Source organism: Mustela lutreola, chromosome 1 (genome assembly GCF_030435805.1).
Source record: "Mustela lutreola isolate mMusLut2 chromosome 1, mMusLut2.pri, whole genome shotgun sequence".
NCBI classification, from domain to species: Eukaryota; Metazoa; Chordata; class Mammalia; order Carnivora; family Mustelidae; genus Mustela; species Mustela lutreola.
This window is the reverse complement of record NC_081290.1, coordinates 251152642-251172124: the sequence shown is the minus strand read 5'-3', so window position 1 is coordinate 251172124 and position 19483 is coordinate 251152642. Positions and strand designations below refer to the sequence as shown.

The 19483-nt window shown below is 35.6% G+C and overlaps 1 protein-coding gene across 3 annotated transcripts in view; it reads right to left on the bottom strand.

Annotated features, from left to right (window-relative positions):
* The window catches only part of ANO5 (anoctamin 5), a 96925-nt gene that overhangs the window by 60769 nt on the left and 16673 nt on the right, over positions 1-19483 (bottom strand). For 2 of the 3 annotated variants that reach the window (XM_059138402.1, XM_059138419.1), the window contains exons 3-5: positions 15273-15323; positions 4091-4132; positions 1316-1429 (exon numbers count right to left, since the gene is read on the bottom strand). In XM_059138402.1, coding sequence (XP_058994385.1) covers positions 1316-1429; positions 4091-4132; positions 15273-15323 — 207 coding nt within the window. The remainder of the gene's footprint in view (positions 1-1315; positions 1430-4090; positions 4133-15272; positions 15324-19483) is intronic. The other variant, XM_059138410.1, reaches the window with a different exon arrangement.

Here is a 19483-nt window from a genome sequence, read left to right as displayed (position 1 = left end):
TGGGTTAAGCCACTGCCTTCGGCTCAGGTCATGATCTCAGGGTCTTGGGATCGAGTCCCGCATCGGGCTCTCTGCTCAGCAGTGAGCCTGTTCCCTCTCTCTCTCTCTGCCTGCCTCTCTGTCTACTTGTGATTTCTCTCTGTCAAATAAATAAATAAAATCTTTAAAAAAAAAAAAAAAGAAAGTGGATAGGATCCTAAAACAGTCATCTATTGCAATCATCAATGTCTTAAGAGGAATATTGGTAGAGAGAATGAGAGTGAACGGGAGCTCAAACTGTTGAGAAATAAAATGGAAGACCCAGGGAAAGATTATTAATGTCAGCAGCAAAGCAGGGCAGTGATTCATCTGATGGGAGTTAGAGTTCAGGGAACTTTAGGGATAAGGTAGGAAGAACAGACTGTAATCAACAATGAGGCGGGAGGAGGGCAGGCATTTAGCCATCTCCAGAAAAAGGTCCCATGGGTGAAAACCAATCACTACCTGAGAGGACTCTTGGAGAAGGCAGTGAACCTCAGTGAAGAGTTCGGTTTCAGGGGGACATTTAGAGAAAAGGAAAATGGTAACGGGGGTGGGTTTCAGCGGTCTGATGGAAGGGCTTCCAGGGAAAAACAGCAGAAGAAAGGGACAGGGTCTTATGGAATAATACCTATTGTTTTTTAATTTTTATTTTATATGATATTTATTTCCCATGTAAGTAGTTAGCAAATGTGTGTACATGTTACACATATGGACTCATTTATCAATTCACTATTTCAAATATCTAATATTTATAGAGCATTGATACTGCCCCTGGTGCTTAAGGCATCTGGGTATAGCAGTGACCAGGACATAGTCCGCAGTCTCATGAACTTCATCTGTGGTGCTCGACACAGTGAACGAATTAAACAACGAATACCTATAAGCTCAGAAACTGATGACTCATAGTAAAGAAAACAGGATAAGGAATCTCGAGCATAATGTGAAGGCTATTTCAGACTAAATGTATGGATTAGCCATACATTTTCAAAATGAAAACTGCCTGCAAAAAAATGAATATCATATTCAGACATACACCTCAAATTTTGAAGGTTACATTTAATACTGTGGAGTTACATTAAAAAGTACCAGTCCCTTGGAAGAAGATAAAGAAGATGGGGTTCAAAAAAGTCCAAAAAAAACCCAAATCGACTTTACACATCCAATCCATTCTTAGGTTTCTGACCCAGTCTCAGCTTTCAGGAACTTCTACAATTTAATTCCATGGGAACAACCCTGTTGAACTACAGAAACTGCTTCTTTTAATGATTCTCATTTCTCTCACCTAAGTACTTACCGCCTTTAATTCCGCTTCTTTCTTAATGTCATCAACATAGGAGAGCACAAAATCAATTTGCCTAATCCCGTCTCGGAAGAAGATAGAATCTTTGCTTTGTTCATCCTTTTTAAACTGCAGGAGACACGAATGACACAACTCTGACAGTTTTATTTTCAAATGGCAAAAACATGAAAAGAATTAGCTAAAATTTGGTTTAATTTTTTTTTTCAGTCCTGAAATGGCAGGTGAAGACAAATCACCAGAATTTTCATCAACAGATTACGTTTGTTTTATAAAGTGAAATTCCATAAAGAATATATATATATAGATATATGTATGTATGTATGTATGTATCTATATCTATATATATATGAAAGATTCAAGAGGGCTAAGCATTTCCCTACTGCAATTATACCAAAATATAAAATAAACATATGTATACACTGATCCCAAAATTCATATTCAGAGGGAGCCTTGTTATCTTTATTAAAACACATGCCAATTAGTCTGACAGATACTTCATGTTCACACACTACTTTGGAGGTGTAATTAACTATAGACCAATTAATGCATCTCGCTCTAAGAAAATTAATTGATGACTCATGCTTATACTATTTTCATAAAACTGCCACTTTCCTTAATTCAACTTCCGAAGGGTTAAAATGAAATCAAGGTGCAGTTAAAAATTAGAAAGCAGGTAGCTTGCCAGCTGTGTTTCCTGTAAGTATACTAGACCCATGCAGATCTCCTTTCAACACCAATCCCTAAGTGAGCCAGAAGCCATCCATTGCTTAAAATCTCTGTTATCAACTCTCTCCTTGTAATAGTCAGACTGACAAATTCAATGTTCCCACGTTGTATAGTTCATTAATTCCTTCACTTTCAGAACCATAAAAACACGAGAGAGCTTCAGAAGAAAAGATCTCATGTTGGACTAGTTTGGCATTCCTAAGTTTATTTGTAATATGCAGTATGTAATATTTGGAATATCCCACATACAATACTTAGAATGATGCAAATAGATGATGTAGTAGGTATCAGTGATCTCTCTAACCCTAAGATGCATAATTTAACATGGGAAATTTTCCAAGTGCTTCAGCCAACCTGTGAATGGAGAACTGTATGTTTTTACATTTCATAACTGGTATTTATGTTAGTTTATGAGTTTCTCTTATGGCACTCTATGCTGTTTTTCACCCAAGGCAGGCCGAGGAGACCTCCCCTAAAAAGGAATGGGTACAGACCAGTCACGTATAAGACAAAAATCTCATGTTTGACCTGGTCTTTGAACAAAGTCACTGTATTTTATCTGAGTGAAGGCTTGCGAAGAACTAGCTCCCAATGCGCCGGAGGAAATGAGTGCGAAAATAAACAAAGAAACAACACACATCCAGGGACTCTCCAGTGTCAGTATCAGAATACAGTACTTCAAATGTTATGTCTGAGTTCTCTGTACCCTAACAAAAGACGCATAATCATCTCCCTTTTCCTAAAAGAAAGTAAAAGAATCTGAGAAAACTCACTCTTATGTTACCTCTTCGTTTATACAAATCACTACAGGAAGGAAAAGCAATAAAACAAAAAAATCATTTGAGCTCTTGTAGATCATCATAATATTAGCATATTCTATGAAATCCACCAAAACTCATGGAAGCCAAACTGGGGCAGGGAAAAAAAAAGGACTAATTGGACTACACATAAAGCAAAAAATTATAGGGAAAATCGTTATTTTGCTCTTAGTTTGTAAAGGCTGAAATTTGCATGGTAGAGATTATTTTTGAAACAATATATATTTACAAGTGCTTTTATTGTTTGGCAAGCTAAATCTAGGTCCACCTAGAAGTTCTGATTGCAGAAGACGTGTACATAGAAATCAACAAAAATCACACTCAGAGTATTTAACCATTAGGGAATAAATGAAGTAACTAGAAGAATAGTGACTCTAGTTTTTTCTGAGTGTTCAGTCAAAATGGGTATATACACTTCCCTTCTGAAAGCCAAATGCTACCTAGGAAAACCCAAACTTCCTTCATTATGTCATGCCCCAATATTAACAGTAAAATGTTTAAAAATGTGGAGAAATCACCGTTAACCTTGTCAATCACCATGAGGCACATGACTTAGTACCATTAACAATATACTGGTTGAAGAAAACTAGGGTAGAAAAGCCTGATAACCTTCTTACATATAACTGAAGGCTATTAAAAAAAATCATTCTTCTGTTTTGCTCAAGACATGACAATAATATTTTGCAATGTGTCTACGTATCTGTGTTTTTATTTGATTTGTTCTTAGAAATGCCAATTTATAATGAGGCAAACATCCGAGTGCCTTTTCTTTGAATGAGGTAGTTATTCTAAGGTTCATAGTCCAGGATCCCTATTGGGAGCTCATAAACTTCTAAAACTGTAGGCAAATTGTGTGTATGTGTGTAAATGTATGTAATATATGTGTGTATACATATGGACATGCCAAATATAAATATATATTATATATTAGTATACATAATAACTAGAAATATGTATACATACCAAATATATATTATATATAATATATACATAAATTATATGTATATGCACAGACACACATATACATTTTTTAGAAAAAGGGTCTACAGCTTTAATCAGATCCAGAAACAATTAAGAATCACCATTCTAAGATCTCAGTTGCCTGGGGACTGGGAATCAGTGGCAAAGTCCCCCCAAATCACAGGTATACATTGGAATAAAAGTGACTGGGGCTATCACTGCAGCCAGCCAAAGCATAAGCAGCATCATTCAGGGCTTGTTTTACCATAAGACGTCGCCTCAGGAACAAATTGAATCGCTTTGCAGACTGTGAAACAATCAACAGAAAGTTAGCAAATTCTGCCCGACATTAAAGATCTCCAAAACGCAGGCATGCAAATACACAAACCTTCAGTATGATCACTCAAGTGAGTGTGTGTGTGTGTGTATGTGTGTGTGTGGCAATTAAACCTGAAGGGTGGGATTAAGGAGGGCACATAATATGATGAGCACTGGGTGTCACACGCATCTGATAAATTATTGAGCGCTACATCTGTAACGAATGATGTACTATATGCTGGCTTATTGAATTTAAATTTAAAAATTAAAAATAAAGTTCGAGGGTGGGAGAAGCTAGTGAGAGGGAAAGAAGAACAAATATAGGAAGAAAACAATAAAGAATAAAGGAAAGGGGGGAAAAGAGACTTCAAGGTAAATTTCCCTAAGTTATTGATACAGTAACTTTAAGTAATATGTATTTGTGGAACTGAATTAAGGAAGAAAGGGGAGAGAGAAAAATAATGAAGGAAAACATGAGAAGGAGGGAAAATATTAAGTATACCCATATAAAGCAGGCAAAGAAAGTAAAATCAGTACAATTCTACTATATGGTATGAAAAGTTCACCTCATAGCATAAAATATTTCATAGCCTCCCAAAATACTGGAGTAAAGAAAGGGAAAGACATTTGGTTACTTAAATGCTGAGCTGTCTTCGATCTTCAGTCACTATGACTGTTATTTATTTATTTAATTTTTTAAAGATTTTATCCACTTATCTGGCAGACAGAGATCACAAGTAGGCAGAGAGGCAGGCAGAGAGAGAGGAAGGAAAGTAGGCTCCTTTGAGCTCCTGTTGAGCAGAGAGCCTGATGCAGGGCTCGATTCTGGAACCCTGGGATCATGACCTGAGCCGAAGGCAGAGGCTTTAACCCACTGAGCCACCCAGGTGCACCTATGACTGTTATTTTTAAAACACCAAGGCAATTACCTAAAACATCTGGGAAAATCAATAATATTTTAAAGAAAGCCAAACAGTGGCACAAAAAGGCAAGTGCTATGTTTATTTTATAATACAGTGAAATATAAATATTCTAATAAAACTGTCAATAAAAAGTTTTAGTTCTCGCCATGGAAAAAAGTTTTGCCGAAACTGTTGTTTTCTTACAATAAGCTAGACACCTAAGCAAAGGTGATTGCTGCAGTGAAAAATCCCTGCTCTACAAACCAAGGACCAGCTATGTACAGCCAAGTTAATACCGCTGCTGCTTAAGAATACCGCTGTTTGCTTAATAACCAGAAGGATGCTGGTTATTGCATAAAGCATATTTTTTTCTATTTTTTAAATCCTTTTATTTTTTAGATTTAAGATTTTATTTATTTGTCAGAGAAAGAGAGAGAGCACAAGCTCCCGCTGAGCAGGGAGCCTGATGTGGGACTCAATCCCAGGACCCTGGGATCATGACCTGAGTAGAAGGCAGACACTTAACTGAGTCACCCAGGCATCCTGTATAAAGCACATTTTAAACTGCATTTTTCTGCTGGGCTGAGATTTTTCATCTTAGCACTTTGATTTTCTTAGGATCTTTCATGAGATCCACAAGTTTGTTATTCTCAGATGTTTTTTTCCTAAATTTATCACAGAATCATTAAGGGAAAGGAAAGAGTTGTGCACTAAAGGGTCATGCAGGACCACATTATAACTTTCAAGGGCTCTATCTGACCTATTTGCTTTCTGTGGGCTCTTTCCACCATTAAAAATTTTTTTTTTCAATTTAAAAAGAAATAAATGAGGGGAACTTGGGTGGCTCAGTCAGTTAACTGTCTTTTTTCTGCTCAGATCACAATCCTGGAGTCCTGGGATGCAGCCTCGCTTCAGGCTCCCCGTTCAGTGGGGAGCCTGCTTCTCCCTCGGCCCCTGCTGCTCCCCCTGCTTGTACTCTCTCACTCTCTCTTTCTGACAAATAAGTAAGTAAAATATTTAAAAATGTTTAAATAAATAGAAGAAATAAATGAATATACATAGGTACGTGTGTATATTTTTTTCATATATACATACATAAATTATATTTATGTTTTTTATTTAAAGAGTATATTTATTTATTTGACAGAGATCACAAGTAGGCAGAGAGGCAGGCAGAAAGAGAGGGAAGCAGGCTCCCCGCTGAGCAGAGAGCCCAACTCGGGGCTCCATCCCAAGACCCCTAGACCACAACCCAAGCTGAAGGCAGAGGCCCAATCCACCGAGCCACCCAGTTGCCCTTTTATGGGTTCTTTTTGTTTAATTTTTATTTTAGAAGAAATTAAAATTAAAACATTTCCATGGGCTCCAAAAAGTGTCGTAGGCCCGAGTAGGCACAGCACCCACAGTGCCTATACCATAAGCTGCCCCATGGGACGCCTGGGAGGCTCAGTCCATGAAGCATCTATCTTTGGCTCAGGTCATTATCTCAGAGTCCTGGGATCCAACCCTGCATCAGGCTCCCTCTCAGTGGGGAGTCTGCTTCTCCCTCTCCCACTGCCTTTCCCCCTGCTTGTGTGTGCTCTCTCTCTCTCAAATAAATAAATAAAATCTTAAGTTGGGCCTAGGGTCATGAATTAACTAAGTACCATACATTTAAGACTTGCTAAGAGTGCAGGGTTTAAAAAGTTACTCAGATGATTGCTAAAAAGCCTTCTTCAATAAATACATCTAATATCAAGTTAGTTTGCAGCTTTCCCAATACATCTCTTCACAATATAAAAGCCAATGGGATCAATACCAGCAGTTGACCATGAAAACATATTGCCTCAACAGTTAATATGTTTTAAACTTAATTTTTTTCCTTAAGATTTTATTTGTTTATTTGACAGAGAGAGAGCACAAGTAAGCAGAGCAACAGGCAGAGGGAGAGAGAGAGAAGCAGGCTCTCTGCTGAGTCGGAAGCCTGATGCAGGGCTCGATCCCAGGACCCTAGAATCATGACCTGAGCCGAAGGCAGCCGCTTAACCAACTGAGCCACCCAGGTGCCCCTAAACTTAATTTTAAATATATTACAAGATCACCAGCAAAGGACTTGATCACAAAAAGATAAAATTATGTTCCAGTGATAAAAAATTATAGAATTAATAACTTTGTTATAAATTTCCATCATGTGCTAAATTATGTTTAAATGGGTAACACTGAAACTAATGAAAAGGCATTTTTTAAAATCAGTGCTATTTCCTTGTTACCTTAGTAACTATTTAATGTATTTTTTTCTGGCTTTCTTCAAGCACTGAATTTTTTAATATAGTAAATCATTTAATGTATGCAGTTTCTTGACTTTTTCATAATATTACTATAATATTAAAATAAACTTTCATATATTATAAACTTTTCATAAAAGTTTTCCCTACGTAATTTCAATTCATTAAATTTAATCTAATTTATTCATATGAAGATACTTTAGAGTCCTTTCTTTAGGAGTAGTATTGATAACCTGAATTACTGGAGCCACATAGTAGGAGTTGTCAATGGCATCGTTCTCTCTTTATATGTAATTCTGATCACTCATCTGCATTCCTCTCACGGAGGCTTAAATGGGTAGAAGAATAAATGAAACAAGATGGGATTGGGAGGGAGACAAACCATAAGTGACTCTTAATCTCTTTATGTATTTTTTTTCTCACACCCTTCCTTGGCCATTTTTGAATGTCTTCAATAGACCAGTTACTGACCAATAGAGGCACTACTCAGTGTGGGAGAGCAGGAAGCACTTGAGAAATTGCTGACTCTGGCTCCTATCTCCACTACTGTATCACTGGTGACAGAGGAGCAGGGTATGAAAGTCCAGTATCCCAGACAATTCTGGTAAAAAATACTGTAAGCGAATGAAAATCAGTACAACTCAGGGAGTTGTAATACAGGAAGCCATTCAGTGCTCTGAATTCCTAAGCAAGACCAAGCCCAGCTGCTCTTGAGGATTTGATTTCACATTTAAATCTACATTAACCCTTGAGGTTAAGGATGGAGACACTCAATCTACAAATTACAAAAATCACTACTGAGTGGATCCTACACAAGTCCTAAATTTAAACAAAAGCCATAGCAATTAAAAACTAATTAAAACTAATTAAAAGCTATCATATCTTAATTTCTTTGTGCCAAACACTGGGTACTCTATTTGCTTAATGTTATCAGGTAGATTCTTACTAATTATCAGCAAATGGTAATAAAGACTCAGAATCAACTAGGTACACAAAAGGCTTGCACACCCTTAGTGTTCACCCAATAAAATAATAAAAACAACAAAAATCAACTACCAGCAAATTCTTAGGACACTGGTAAATATTCCTTCTTGAAAAATATGTTTGTCTAAATCCTAAACAAATTCTATGTTGTATCTGACAAATTTTAATATTATATATGTAAGTTTCAATTTAGTAAATGGAAGTTAATTTGGAGAATCCCCAGTTATGTGTAAACATATCTGGATATACCAATGCTTGTGGATTGGGCAACAGACTTTGCTTTGATAGTATATGTGTAACTTCCTTGAAGATTGCTTTGAGTGTATTTCATAGTCTCAGCCCCTGTGGTCTCTACATATTTCTATGCTTAAACTATAGCTTCAAAATATACAGTAATAGCCATGTGGAATTTCCTTTCTATCTATTTTTCTAGTTTGAAATATTAAATGGGCTAATCAGACAGAAATATTTCCATATACTTGCAATGGACCTTAAGAATGTATAGTGAAACACCAAGCTTTAATTAATTTAATTAATTCCTCAAAGACCAGCACATAAAAATCATAGAATAATTAACCATGTAGTAAAAAATTTAAGAAAATGGATATTTGCACATAAAAAGAGAATCCGACGTACGAGAAGAATCCTAGGAAAAATGACAAAAGATTCTGGTCTTACATGGCAAGAAAAATCAAAATTTCAGTATCTGAATTTCTCAATCTATTTCACCAAGAAGTAGCCAGTCCCCCTTTTTTTTTTTTAAAGTTATTTATTTATTTATTTATTTATTTATTTATTTATTTATGAGAGAGACAGAGAGAGCACATGAGCAGTGGGAGGGAAAGAGGGAGAGTGAGAGGGGGAATCCCAAGCAGACTTCCCACTGAACTTGGAGCCCAACACAGGGCTTGATCCCATGTCCCTGAGACCATAACCTCAGACAAAATCAAGAGTCAGATGCTTAACTGACTGAGCCACCCAGGTGCCCCAACACTCCTTCTATAGAAATAGGAAAAATAATGTCAATGCTCCCTCTCATTTGGTCATTTTCTTTGTTTTAGTTTTGGTGTGGTTTTGGCGGAGGGTAGTTTGTAGAAGAAAAGCTTTGGATGTTTTTTGCAAAAAGAATTTAGGATGCATTTTCTGGTGAAGGTAGTTCAAATGGAATTTTTTTTTTCCACTCTGAAGACATTTGAAGTGATAGAGCAGATCTCTAAAATTGAAGACATGAGAAGTATTATGACTTCTTGGGAATTCACTGTGAAATGGGATTTTATGAATCTCTAATCCCTTATACTTAAGAGTCTTCCTATTTGTTTATCCATTGCTTTATGGGAAAGAAATTTTAAAAGATAAAATGAATAAAATATATCATTTTTATCAACTATGAGTATATTTGACAAATTTGGCTATACAATATTAACTATAAATATGCAAAGCTCAATTTTAAATACACCAATGACACATTTGCAAAAGGCCCCCAAACAGGCAACTGCAATTCATTGCTGAGATAGACCAATATGCAGGGATAAGGTTGCTCCCTTTTTTCCAAAAATTCAACTAATATAATGTTAAAATATTCATTATTATTTTTTTAATAACATACTTACTTTTAAAAATGTTTTAACTAGTAAGAACATGTGTGTGTGTGTGTGTGTGTGTGTGTGCACATACATACATACATGAAATGTAATAATATAAAATGTCCACTGATGTATTTATTTTCTGGCCAACATTATTACTCATTTCATGATTAAGCCTAAAATATATTTTGTCATGCAAGGGAGCTATGTTAAAAAAACTAATTATTCCAGGGTGCCTGGGAGGCTTGGTGGGTAAGCATCTGCCTTTAGCTTAGGTCATGATCCCAGGGTTCTGGGATCGAGCCACACATCGGGTTCCCTCCTCCGCAAGAAGACTACTTCTCCCTCTCCCACTCCTCCTGCTTATGTTCCCTTTTTCACTGTGTCTCTTTCTGTCAAATAAATAAAAAATCTTCTGTTAAGATTTTAAATTAAAAATTAATTTTAATTGATTAATTTAATTAATTAATCAATTAAAATTAATTAAAAATTAAATTAAAGAGAAGACAGAGAATGAGTGTCTTCCTTCCCGAGGTCAGATTCAGGAAGGCTGTATCCCCTCCACTCAAGGTCATTGAACCTCTCAAGAATCTTGTCAGTACATGATGCTCTCTTTTTAATCCCTTCAGTTCTATCAATAATAATTGATACATGAATACTATAGCTATACATAGCAGCATTCTCTAGCACCCTATATTTGTAAAAGTTTTTTATTCAGACCTCCCCATATTATCCTACTCTGATTATGGCTGATAGAACCCTAATTGATACATATTCTTCTTTTGTGATATTTCTGTGACATTAAAAGAAAATTTCCCTGGAGAAATGGTTGATTCCAGGACTGATACAAGGAATGAATAAAATGAGTTTAGGGCACGTTGCAGTGCCACAAAGTAAGTAAATGTTAAAAACAAAACAAAACGAAATTAATAGGGTTAAGAAAGTTCCATATAGCTACAGCCACAACAATTTGAGCAAAAAAATAAATAAATAGTATTGGGTTTGTAACACAAAATAGAAAATAAATATCTATGAGTCCATCATGATAGAAATAAATGAATGAATGAATGAGAGATAAATTTTCCGTATAGAAGAATTCTAAATAGTTCATTTACCCTTAAGAACTTGAAACGCAACCCCCTAGTCCTTAAGTGTCAGCTTCATAGGTTGACTTTCTTCTAAAGAATATAGTATAGAAAGGGAGAAGAAAAAGAATAACTTTATAGCAGAGTAAAATTACAAACACTATTTTAAACCAGACAATCAGAGTTAACATCAAGAATGGTAAGTCATGTTGACAGGGCATACACTTGATATAATGTGATGAAAATATCACTTAACTTCTATTGTCTTTCTCCCCAAAACACATTTACTCCAGTCTAATCATGAGAAAAACATCAGAAAAATCCTAATTTGGGGACAGTCTACAAATTGTCTAGTTAGTACTCCTCAACACTGTGAAGGTCATCAAAAACATGAAAAGTATAAGAAGCTGTCACAGCCAAGAGGAGACATGCCTACTAAATACAGTGTAGTAAAAATAAATTCAAAATGGGTTAAAGACCTAAATGTGAGAAATCCTAGAAGAGAAGGGGTTATAGGAAGTAACCACTTAAAAAAAAAAAAAAAAAGGAAGTAACCACTTTGACACTGCTGTTGCAACTTTTTTCTAGCTAAGTCTCTTAGGGCAAAGGAAACAAAAGCAAAAGTAAACTATTAGGATTACATCAAAATAAAAGCTTCTGCAAAGCAAAGGAAAAATCAACAAAATATAAAAGGCAACCTATAGAATAGAAGATATTTGCAATATCTTGACATATCTGATAAAGGGTTAGGATCTAAAATATATAAAGAACTGAAACTACTCAAAAAAAACAAATAATCTTGGGGTGCCTGTGTGACTCAGTCAGTTAAGCATCTGCATTCGGCTCAGGTCATGATCCCAGGGAACTGGAATCTAGTCCCACATCAGGCTCCCTGCTCTGCAGAGAGCCTGCTTCTCCTTCTGCCTCTGCCTCTCTTTCTCTCTCTCTCTGTCTATCATGAATAAATAAATAAAATCTTCTAAAAACAACAACAACAACAACAACAACAACTAATCCAATTTTAAAATGGACAGAAGGCATGAATGGACATTTCTCCGAAGAAGACATCCAGATGGCCAACAGACACATGAAAAGATGTTCATTACCATCAGGGAAATGCAAATCAAAACTACAATGTCAGAAAGGGCTAAAGTGAACAAGACAAGAAACAACCAGGTGTTGGAGAGGATGTGGAGGAAAAGGAACCCTCATGCATGGTTGGTGGGAATGCAAACTGGTGCAGCTGCTGTAGAAAATACTATGGAGGTTCTGGAAGGAGTTAAAAAATAGATGGCCCTACCATTCCGTAATCATACTACTAAGTATTTCCCCAAAGAATACAAAAACACTAATTCAAAGGGATACATGACACCATATTTTTATAACAGCATTAGTCAAAGATAACAGAAGCAGCTAAAGTGTCCATCTACTGATGCATGGATAAAGAAGACGTGGCATATATATACGTTGGAATATTATTCAGGCATAAAAAGAATAAAATTGTTCCATTTGCAACAACATGGATGGAGCTACAGAGTAAAATGCTAAGTGAAGTAAGTCAGTCAGAGAAAGACAAATACATATGATCTCACTCATACATGGAATTTAAGAAACAAAACAAACAAGCAAAGGGGAAAAAAGAAAGAGAAACAAACCGAGAACCAGATTCTTAACTACAGAGAACACACTGATGGTTTCCAGAGGGGAGGAGGTGGGAGGATGGGGGAAACAGGTGATGGGGATTAAGGAGTGCACTTGTGATGAGAACAGGTGATGTACGGAAGTGGTGAACTGCTATACTACACACCTGAAATTAATAAAACGCTGTATGCTGCCTATACTGGAATTAAAATAAAAACCTAAAAATAAATAAATAAATGCAACGTAGTATCCTGATGGGATCCTGAAATAGAAAAAAGGACATTAGGGAAAAAATACAGAAATCCGAATAAAGTATGGACTTCAGTTAATAATAATGTACCAATAACAGTTCATTAATTGTACCATACTAATTAAAGATGCTAATAACAAGGGAAAATGGAAATGGGGTGTAAGAAATTTGATGTACTACTGTAGTCAAAGTAAATCTGTAAATCTAAAACTGTACTCAAATTAAAAGTTTATTTGAAAAAGAAGCTTACTGTTTAATTTCCAAAACTTACTGTTTAACCAAAGACAATGTCATCAAAAAAAAAATGAACTATCATAAATAATTTTCAAATCATTTGGAATCTAGAATTTTAATCACTAGCATATGACATAATGGGGAAATTATTTACAACTCATATCACAAGCAGATTAACAATAAATATGTAAACAGCTCCAAAAAAATTTTTTCAAGAGAAAAAGGAAACACCTAACAGTTTGACAGGAAAATAGACATAATCAATGAACAGAGTTATCCAGAAAAAATAAGGTAAAATGACCATCAACACAGGAAAAGATGGATGTCCCACTCATACTGAGAGAAAGGAAAATTTAAACCACACTAAGGGGGTGGCTGGGTGGCTCAGTGGGTTAGGCCTCTGCCTTCAGCTCAGGTCACGATCTCAGGGTTCTGGGATTAAGCCCCGTATCCAGCTCTCTGCTCAGCGAGAAGCCTGCTTCCTCCTCTCTCTGCCCGCTGCTCTGCCTACTTGTGATCTATCTCTCCCTGTCAAATAAATAAAATAAAATCTTTAAGAAAAATAAATAAACCACACTAAGATACACAGCTAACTGATGGAGCTCCCAACAGCCACTAACCTTCTCAATGCCAGACAGGCAGAAATCTAAACCCATGACAACACGCAGGCATCCTCCTACATTTCAGAAAGGTAAATCATAGGGGAATTTGGCAATATGTGGCAAAATTACATATATGTTTATTCTTTTATGCAGAAATCTTATTTAACACTGGCTAGAATATTATCAAGATTGACTGTCAAGGGTATTTATTATAACAATATTTGTGATAACAAAAGATTAAAAACAACTCAAATGTGCATCAGTAAGGGGACTGAATGAATACACCATGCCAAACCCCCACAATGTAATATCATGCAACATACAAATGAATAGGAATGAAATCTACATACAATATTGCATGAACTCAGGTTATGTTAAGTGAAAACGAAGGAACAGACCAGTACATACAGTATGCTGCCTTTAGTGTAAGAAGTAGGAGGAATATAAATATACAGATGTATGTGTACACACACACACACACACACACACACTTATGAATGGAAAAGTAAAGGACACGTTAAAAGGATAACCCAAGTACAAATGATTACTACAGAGGATTAAGAGGAAAAACAAAAAAGAAAATTTTCTCTGAAAATGCTGTGTTTTACAGTTTCATCCTCACATAGATTTAACTTCAAGCTAATAAAGGTAACTTTATTTACTTTCTTCTTTACGCTTCTTGCTTGCACCAGCCTCTCCAAGTATTTCAAAGGACATTCTAACAATACGTCCTCATGGTCAAATAGTTTGTAAATTTTTTAAAGTAAATTATTATTGTTCCGTTATTCTTCTTAAAGAGTGACAGCAAAATAGCATAAGCTTTAGGTTCCATTAAACCTTATTTGATCTATGGCTTTCAACTTTGGAATAATATAAATGTTTTACATAATCCAAAAGAAAAAAGAAAGAACCAACAAAGTTTCAATTATTATAATTTGATCACCCCACATCCTTCATTCTGGAACATTACAGATCAGTATGTTAACGGAAAGCAAAACATCACCCATGTTAAAATTGTCAGTATAAGAATATAACTCTTATTTCTCCATCTTCCCAAACAGCATCATTTTTTTTTACTAAGCAATTAGTGAAAAATTTTAAATCCCTTTACTAACCTCTTAATTGATATTCAAATTTGATTATTAAATAAATTGTACTTCATGATATTTCTTATGCATGTACTCAAAGGGAAAGGACTGAAGGGGTGAAATAGGAAGAAAGAATACTGAACCACAGTTCAGAAACTCGAGCTCTAGTCCAGGATCCACCTCTTCAACGTCAGGATAATTTTGGTCAAGTCATTAAGCCTCTGAGATCCTTCTTATTTTTTCTCATTTGTAAAACTGAGAAATTAAAATGCAAGCAAACAACCATGCTTTATATTTATATGTATTTCTCATAGATATGTTTGATATTATTTTTTCCCCATAAGAAACTGATTTTTTCCCAAAGTAATTAATTCTCAAATATCACGTATGAGGACCTGAAAGATAACTGACCTGGGAAAGAGAGCATCACCCGCTCTGACTACACAATAATACCCCATTTGTGTCCATGCAGGAAAGTATAGTGATGGCTGCTTACCACTGGTTCTTCACTGATGAGAAAGCTGGTCTCTCTGCTGCTCAGGGACTGCTAACAGTAACATGGGGAAGACAGAATGCTGTTAATAATAATGCAGTGGGGAGGATATAACTTTCAACTACAAAAACTCTAGGTTCTCAATACAGAAATACAAAATCTGCAATTCAGAGAACTTCCAGAACACCTGAAATTGAATGCAAAACTGTGTGTGTGTGTGTGTGTGTGTGTGTGTGCGCGCGCACGCGCACATGCAGGCAGAAAGAGCTTGAGAAAGAATGAGAATTTTGAAGGTACCTTTATCAAATCAAAAAACCCAAGATGTGAGAAGTGGTTAAGAAACTACTATATTATAGAGAAATTAGCAAACAGTACTACCCTTTGAATGATGTTGGGTCGTGAGCAGGACCACAAGGAAAGGCAGAATTAACCGGCTATTTCAGGCCTTTCAACATTTTGGGGGGGGGATTATTAAACAAATATTTATTAAATTAAATAATTAAATTATTTTATTTATTAATTTATTAAATAAATACCTTAGGAAACACACCACCAGAATTCTTAAGGATCTGCACTTACAACCCAAGAAAAAAAGCCATACTTGGCTATAAATACACACAGAACACTTATAATTAAAGTAATAGCTAGGCCTCTGTATATTGGATTTTAAATCCTCATATTCCCTGATCTACTGCACATCACAGCACACACCCCTGGAGCCACACCCGATCACTTCTTGTGGTCTCTGGTGTCAGGCACCAGGGGGTGCTATGGAGAAGCAGCAGTCAGCAAAAAAGAACCTTAAACTCATAGCTAGATGAGGAAATTCACTTACCTGGTTCTTGGAAAATCACAAACAGCATCATTATACCCAGGTGCCACAAGAAAAACAAAAACAAAAACAAAACAAAACTAATTTATCTGTTTTATTAAGGAGGACAAGGAAAAGAATTTTGAACACCTATTGATTTTCATATTACGGTATTCAAAATAAATTCCATGAAAAGATAGATGTCATTTATGGTATTAAAGCTATGCTGAAACAGTTGGAAGAACTATGGTAAACTGAGTCAAAGAGTAAATATATGTTCAAAATCCTCTTTTCACTGATGTGTGTTCTGCCTATGGACCTTGAATGGATCCCATTAACTCACCTAAATACATCAGATATGAGCTAATGAATATCTCTATCCCTCAATTCTAAAGTAGCAGCCTCTAATAATAAATTGTGCACCTATATTTCTGCCTTTAAGATAATATATAAATCTATTATAGCTTCACCTTATGCTGACTCCTCATAAAATAATCTTTTTCATTTATGGTAGAAAGCGGCCAGTTGTTTACTTAAAAGAACGTACAAAAAAAAAAAAATACATTAAATGTCCCAAACGCAACCAGGCTAGTCACTTTATGACCTCTCCCTTTAAGTAATATGAACCTGTTGTGACTTTCCAATCAAAACCTGTGAGTGTATCTTCAGTTTGCAAAATCAAATTCACATAGGTTCCTTCATAATTTTTGCTGAGTATTTCATTGTTTAATGTGTCACTGACCTTAGTCTCAGGCCAAGGGAAAATCCGTGCTGTTCTCAATTCTACATTTCCCCCTTCCATAGCTGTGACTTTCCTGTCTCAGGCTGCCTCTTTCCCTGACCCCAACCATTATAGAATGGAATGAAATGGTACAAAATGTAATGAAATGAATAAATAGATGAATGATTGATGGAAACTTCTAGTAGCAAAAACAAAAATAAAACAAAACAAAAATGAGGCAGTATTCAGATCTGTACATCACCATAGAAACTAAGTAGCAATCCCGACTATTCTAAACATAAGAAGCAATTGTTTGGAAATTGAAATTCAGGGGGAAAAAAGTACTTCTACACAGGATTTTTTAAAGCAGTATTCTTAAAGAGGTAATACTGTAGAGTGATTAAGAGAGCAAGCTCTAGAATCAGCCTGCTTGGGTTCAGAAGCCCAACACCAGAATTTTATGGGTATAGCAAACTAGTTTAATCTCATTTTAAAGACTCTTCATAACCTTTTTCTTCAGTTATGCAAAACTAATGACTTGATACATATCAACTTGAGCAAGTTAACCTCTCCATGCCACCATTTTAGCACAGTGAAATTAAATATGGTAACACGTGGGAAGTTTTCAATATATGTTGACATTTTAAAATTAATATTTGCTTAATTCCTAGTGATCATATCATAAATTTAATATATTTATCATCCCATAAATTTTTAATTCACATGCATTCTCTGGATCTCCAAAAGAATACTAACAATTTTCAGTGATGACCTACATCAACTGCAGATCAGAAGTAATAGTCTAGAATTCAGTCCTTTTCAAGTTTAAGCAATTGTGAAAGAAGGGATCATTTGAAAGTGTAAGAAAATTTTAAAATAGTGAGCCTAGAATTTATATGTATTCTATCTTGAATTGAATTATTCTGGTCATCTTTGCCTCAATCCAAAGCTTGGGTGAATATTCTCTTATTAATATGTAGATTTTTCATTTTTATAGCATTTGAGTCGATAAAAGGAAATCAAATTGGCATTGAGGAAAAGTTACATAAGTTGTATTTATTTTTTTCTGTTCATTGTGAAATAATTATAGATTCCTAGAAATTTGCAAAGATAGAAATCTCATGTGCCCATCACCCTATTTCCCCCAATGATTAATGCCTCGTATAACTATGATACAACCTCAAAACCAGGAAACTGACATGAGTACAATGTGTGTGCATAGCTGCATAGCACTGTGTTGTATCACATCTGTACATTTGAGTAAGAACCAGTCCAATTTTACACAGAGCAATTATAGCCAGAAGGATCTCCTTTGTGCTACTCCTTTAAGAGTTATGTCTATATTTCTCCCCCAAACATCCATAACCACTAACAAGCACTAATTTTTTCTCCATCTCTATTATATTGTTATTTCAAGAGATATAAAAATAGAATCATACAGTATGTGGCCTTTGGGATTCGTTTTTCGTTAAGTTTAATGCCCTGGAGATCCATCTCGGCTGTGTGCATATCAATAATTGATTCCTTTTATTGGTAGGTAGCAGTCCATGGTGAGCTATGGCACAATTGATTTAACCGGTCACCTACTGTTGGACATTCAGGTTATTTGTACTCTGAACTATTACAATAAAAGCTACTCAAAACAGTTGTTTCAAGATTTTCATGTGATTATGTTTTCATTTTTGTGGGATAAATGCCCAGGGGTGTGATTACTGAGTCATAGGGTAAGTGTATGTTTAGTTTTTTTTTTTTTTTTCTTTTTTAAGAAACTGCCCCACAGGGCGCTTGGGTGGTTCAGTGGGTTAAGCCTCTCCCTTCAGCTCTGGTCATGATTCCAGGGTCCTCTGATCAAGCCCTGCATCCGGCTCTCTGCTCAGCAGGAAGCGTGCTTCCCCTTCTCTCTCTGCCTCTCTGCCTACTTGTGATCTCCCTCTGTCAACTAATAAATAAATTCTTTAAAAAGAAAAGAAAAGAAATTACCCCAGTTTCCTAATGTGACTGTTCCTATTTTCCATCCCTACCAACCATGTATGAGAGCCCTGGTTTCTCAGCATCTCCACTGCTGTTTGGTATCATCACTATTTTCCATTTTAGCTGTTCTCGTGGGCATATAGTGATAGCTCACTTTGGTCTTATTTTGCAATTCCTTAATTGTTAGTCTTATTGAACATCTTTTATTTGCCAGATGTATTTATTTGCCATCTATATACTCTTTAAGGAAATATATCATCGTGTATTTCACTCACTGGGGCTGGTTGTTTTTTAATACTGGGTTTTGCTGTTTCTTTATAATACTGTAGATAGGGATCTCTTAGATATGCAATTTGCACATGTTTTCTCCAGATCTGTGGCTTGTCTGTTCCTCTTACTACGATCTTACATAAAACAAAAGTTTTTAGGTTTGAAAAAGTGCAACTTATCAATTTTTCTTTTACGGATCATGCTTTTGTGTCATGTCTAATAGCTCTTTACAAAGACCTACTTCCCAAAGGTTTTCTCCTATTTTTTCTTCAAAAAGTTGTATAGTTTAATGATTTACATTGAAATCTGTGATGAGTGTTGAACTGATTTTTGTATAAGGTGTGAGGTTAAAGTTCAATTTCATAATTCTGCCTATATATATCCAAATGTTCCAGCACCGTTTGCTGAAAAGACTGTTCTTTCTCCATCGAACTGTTTTTA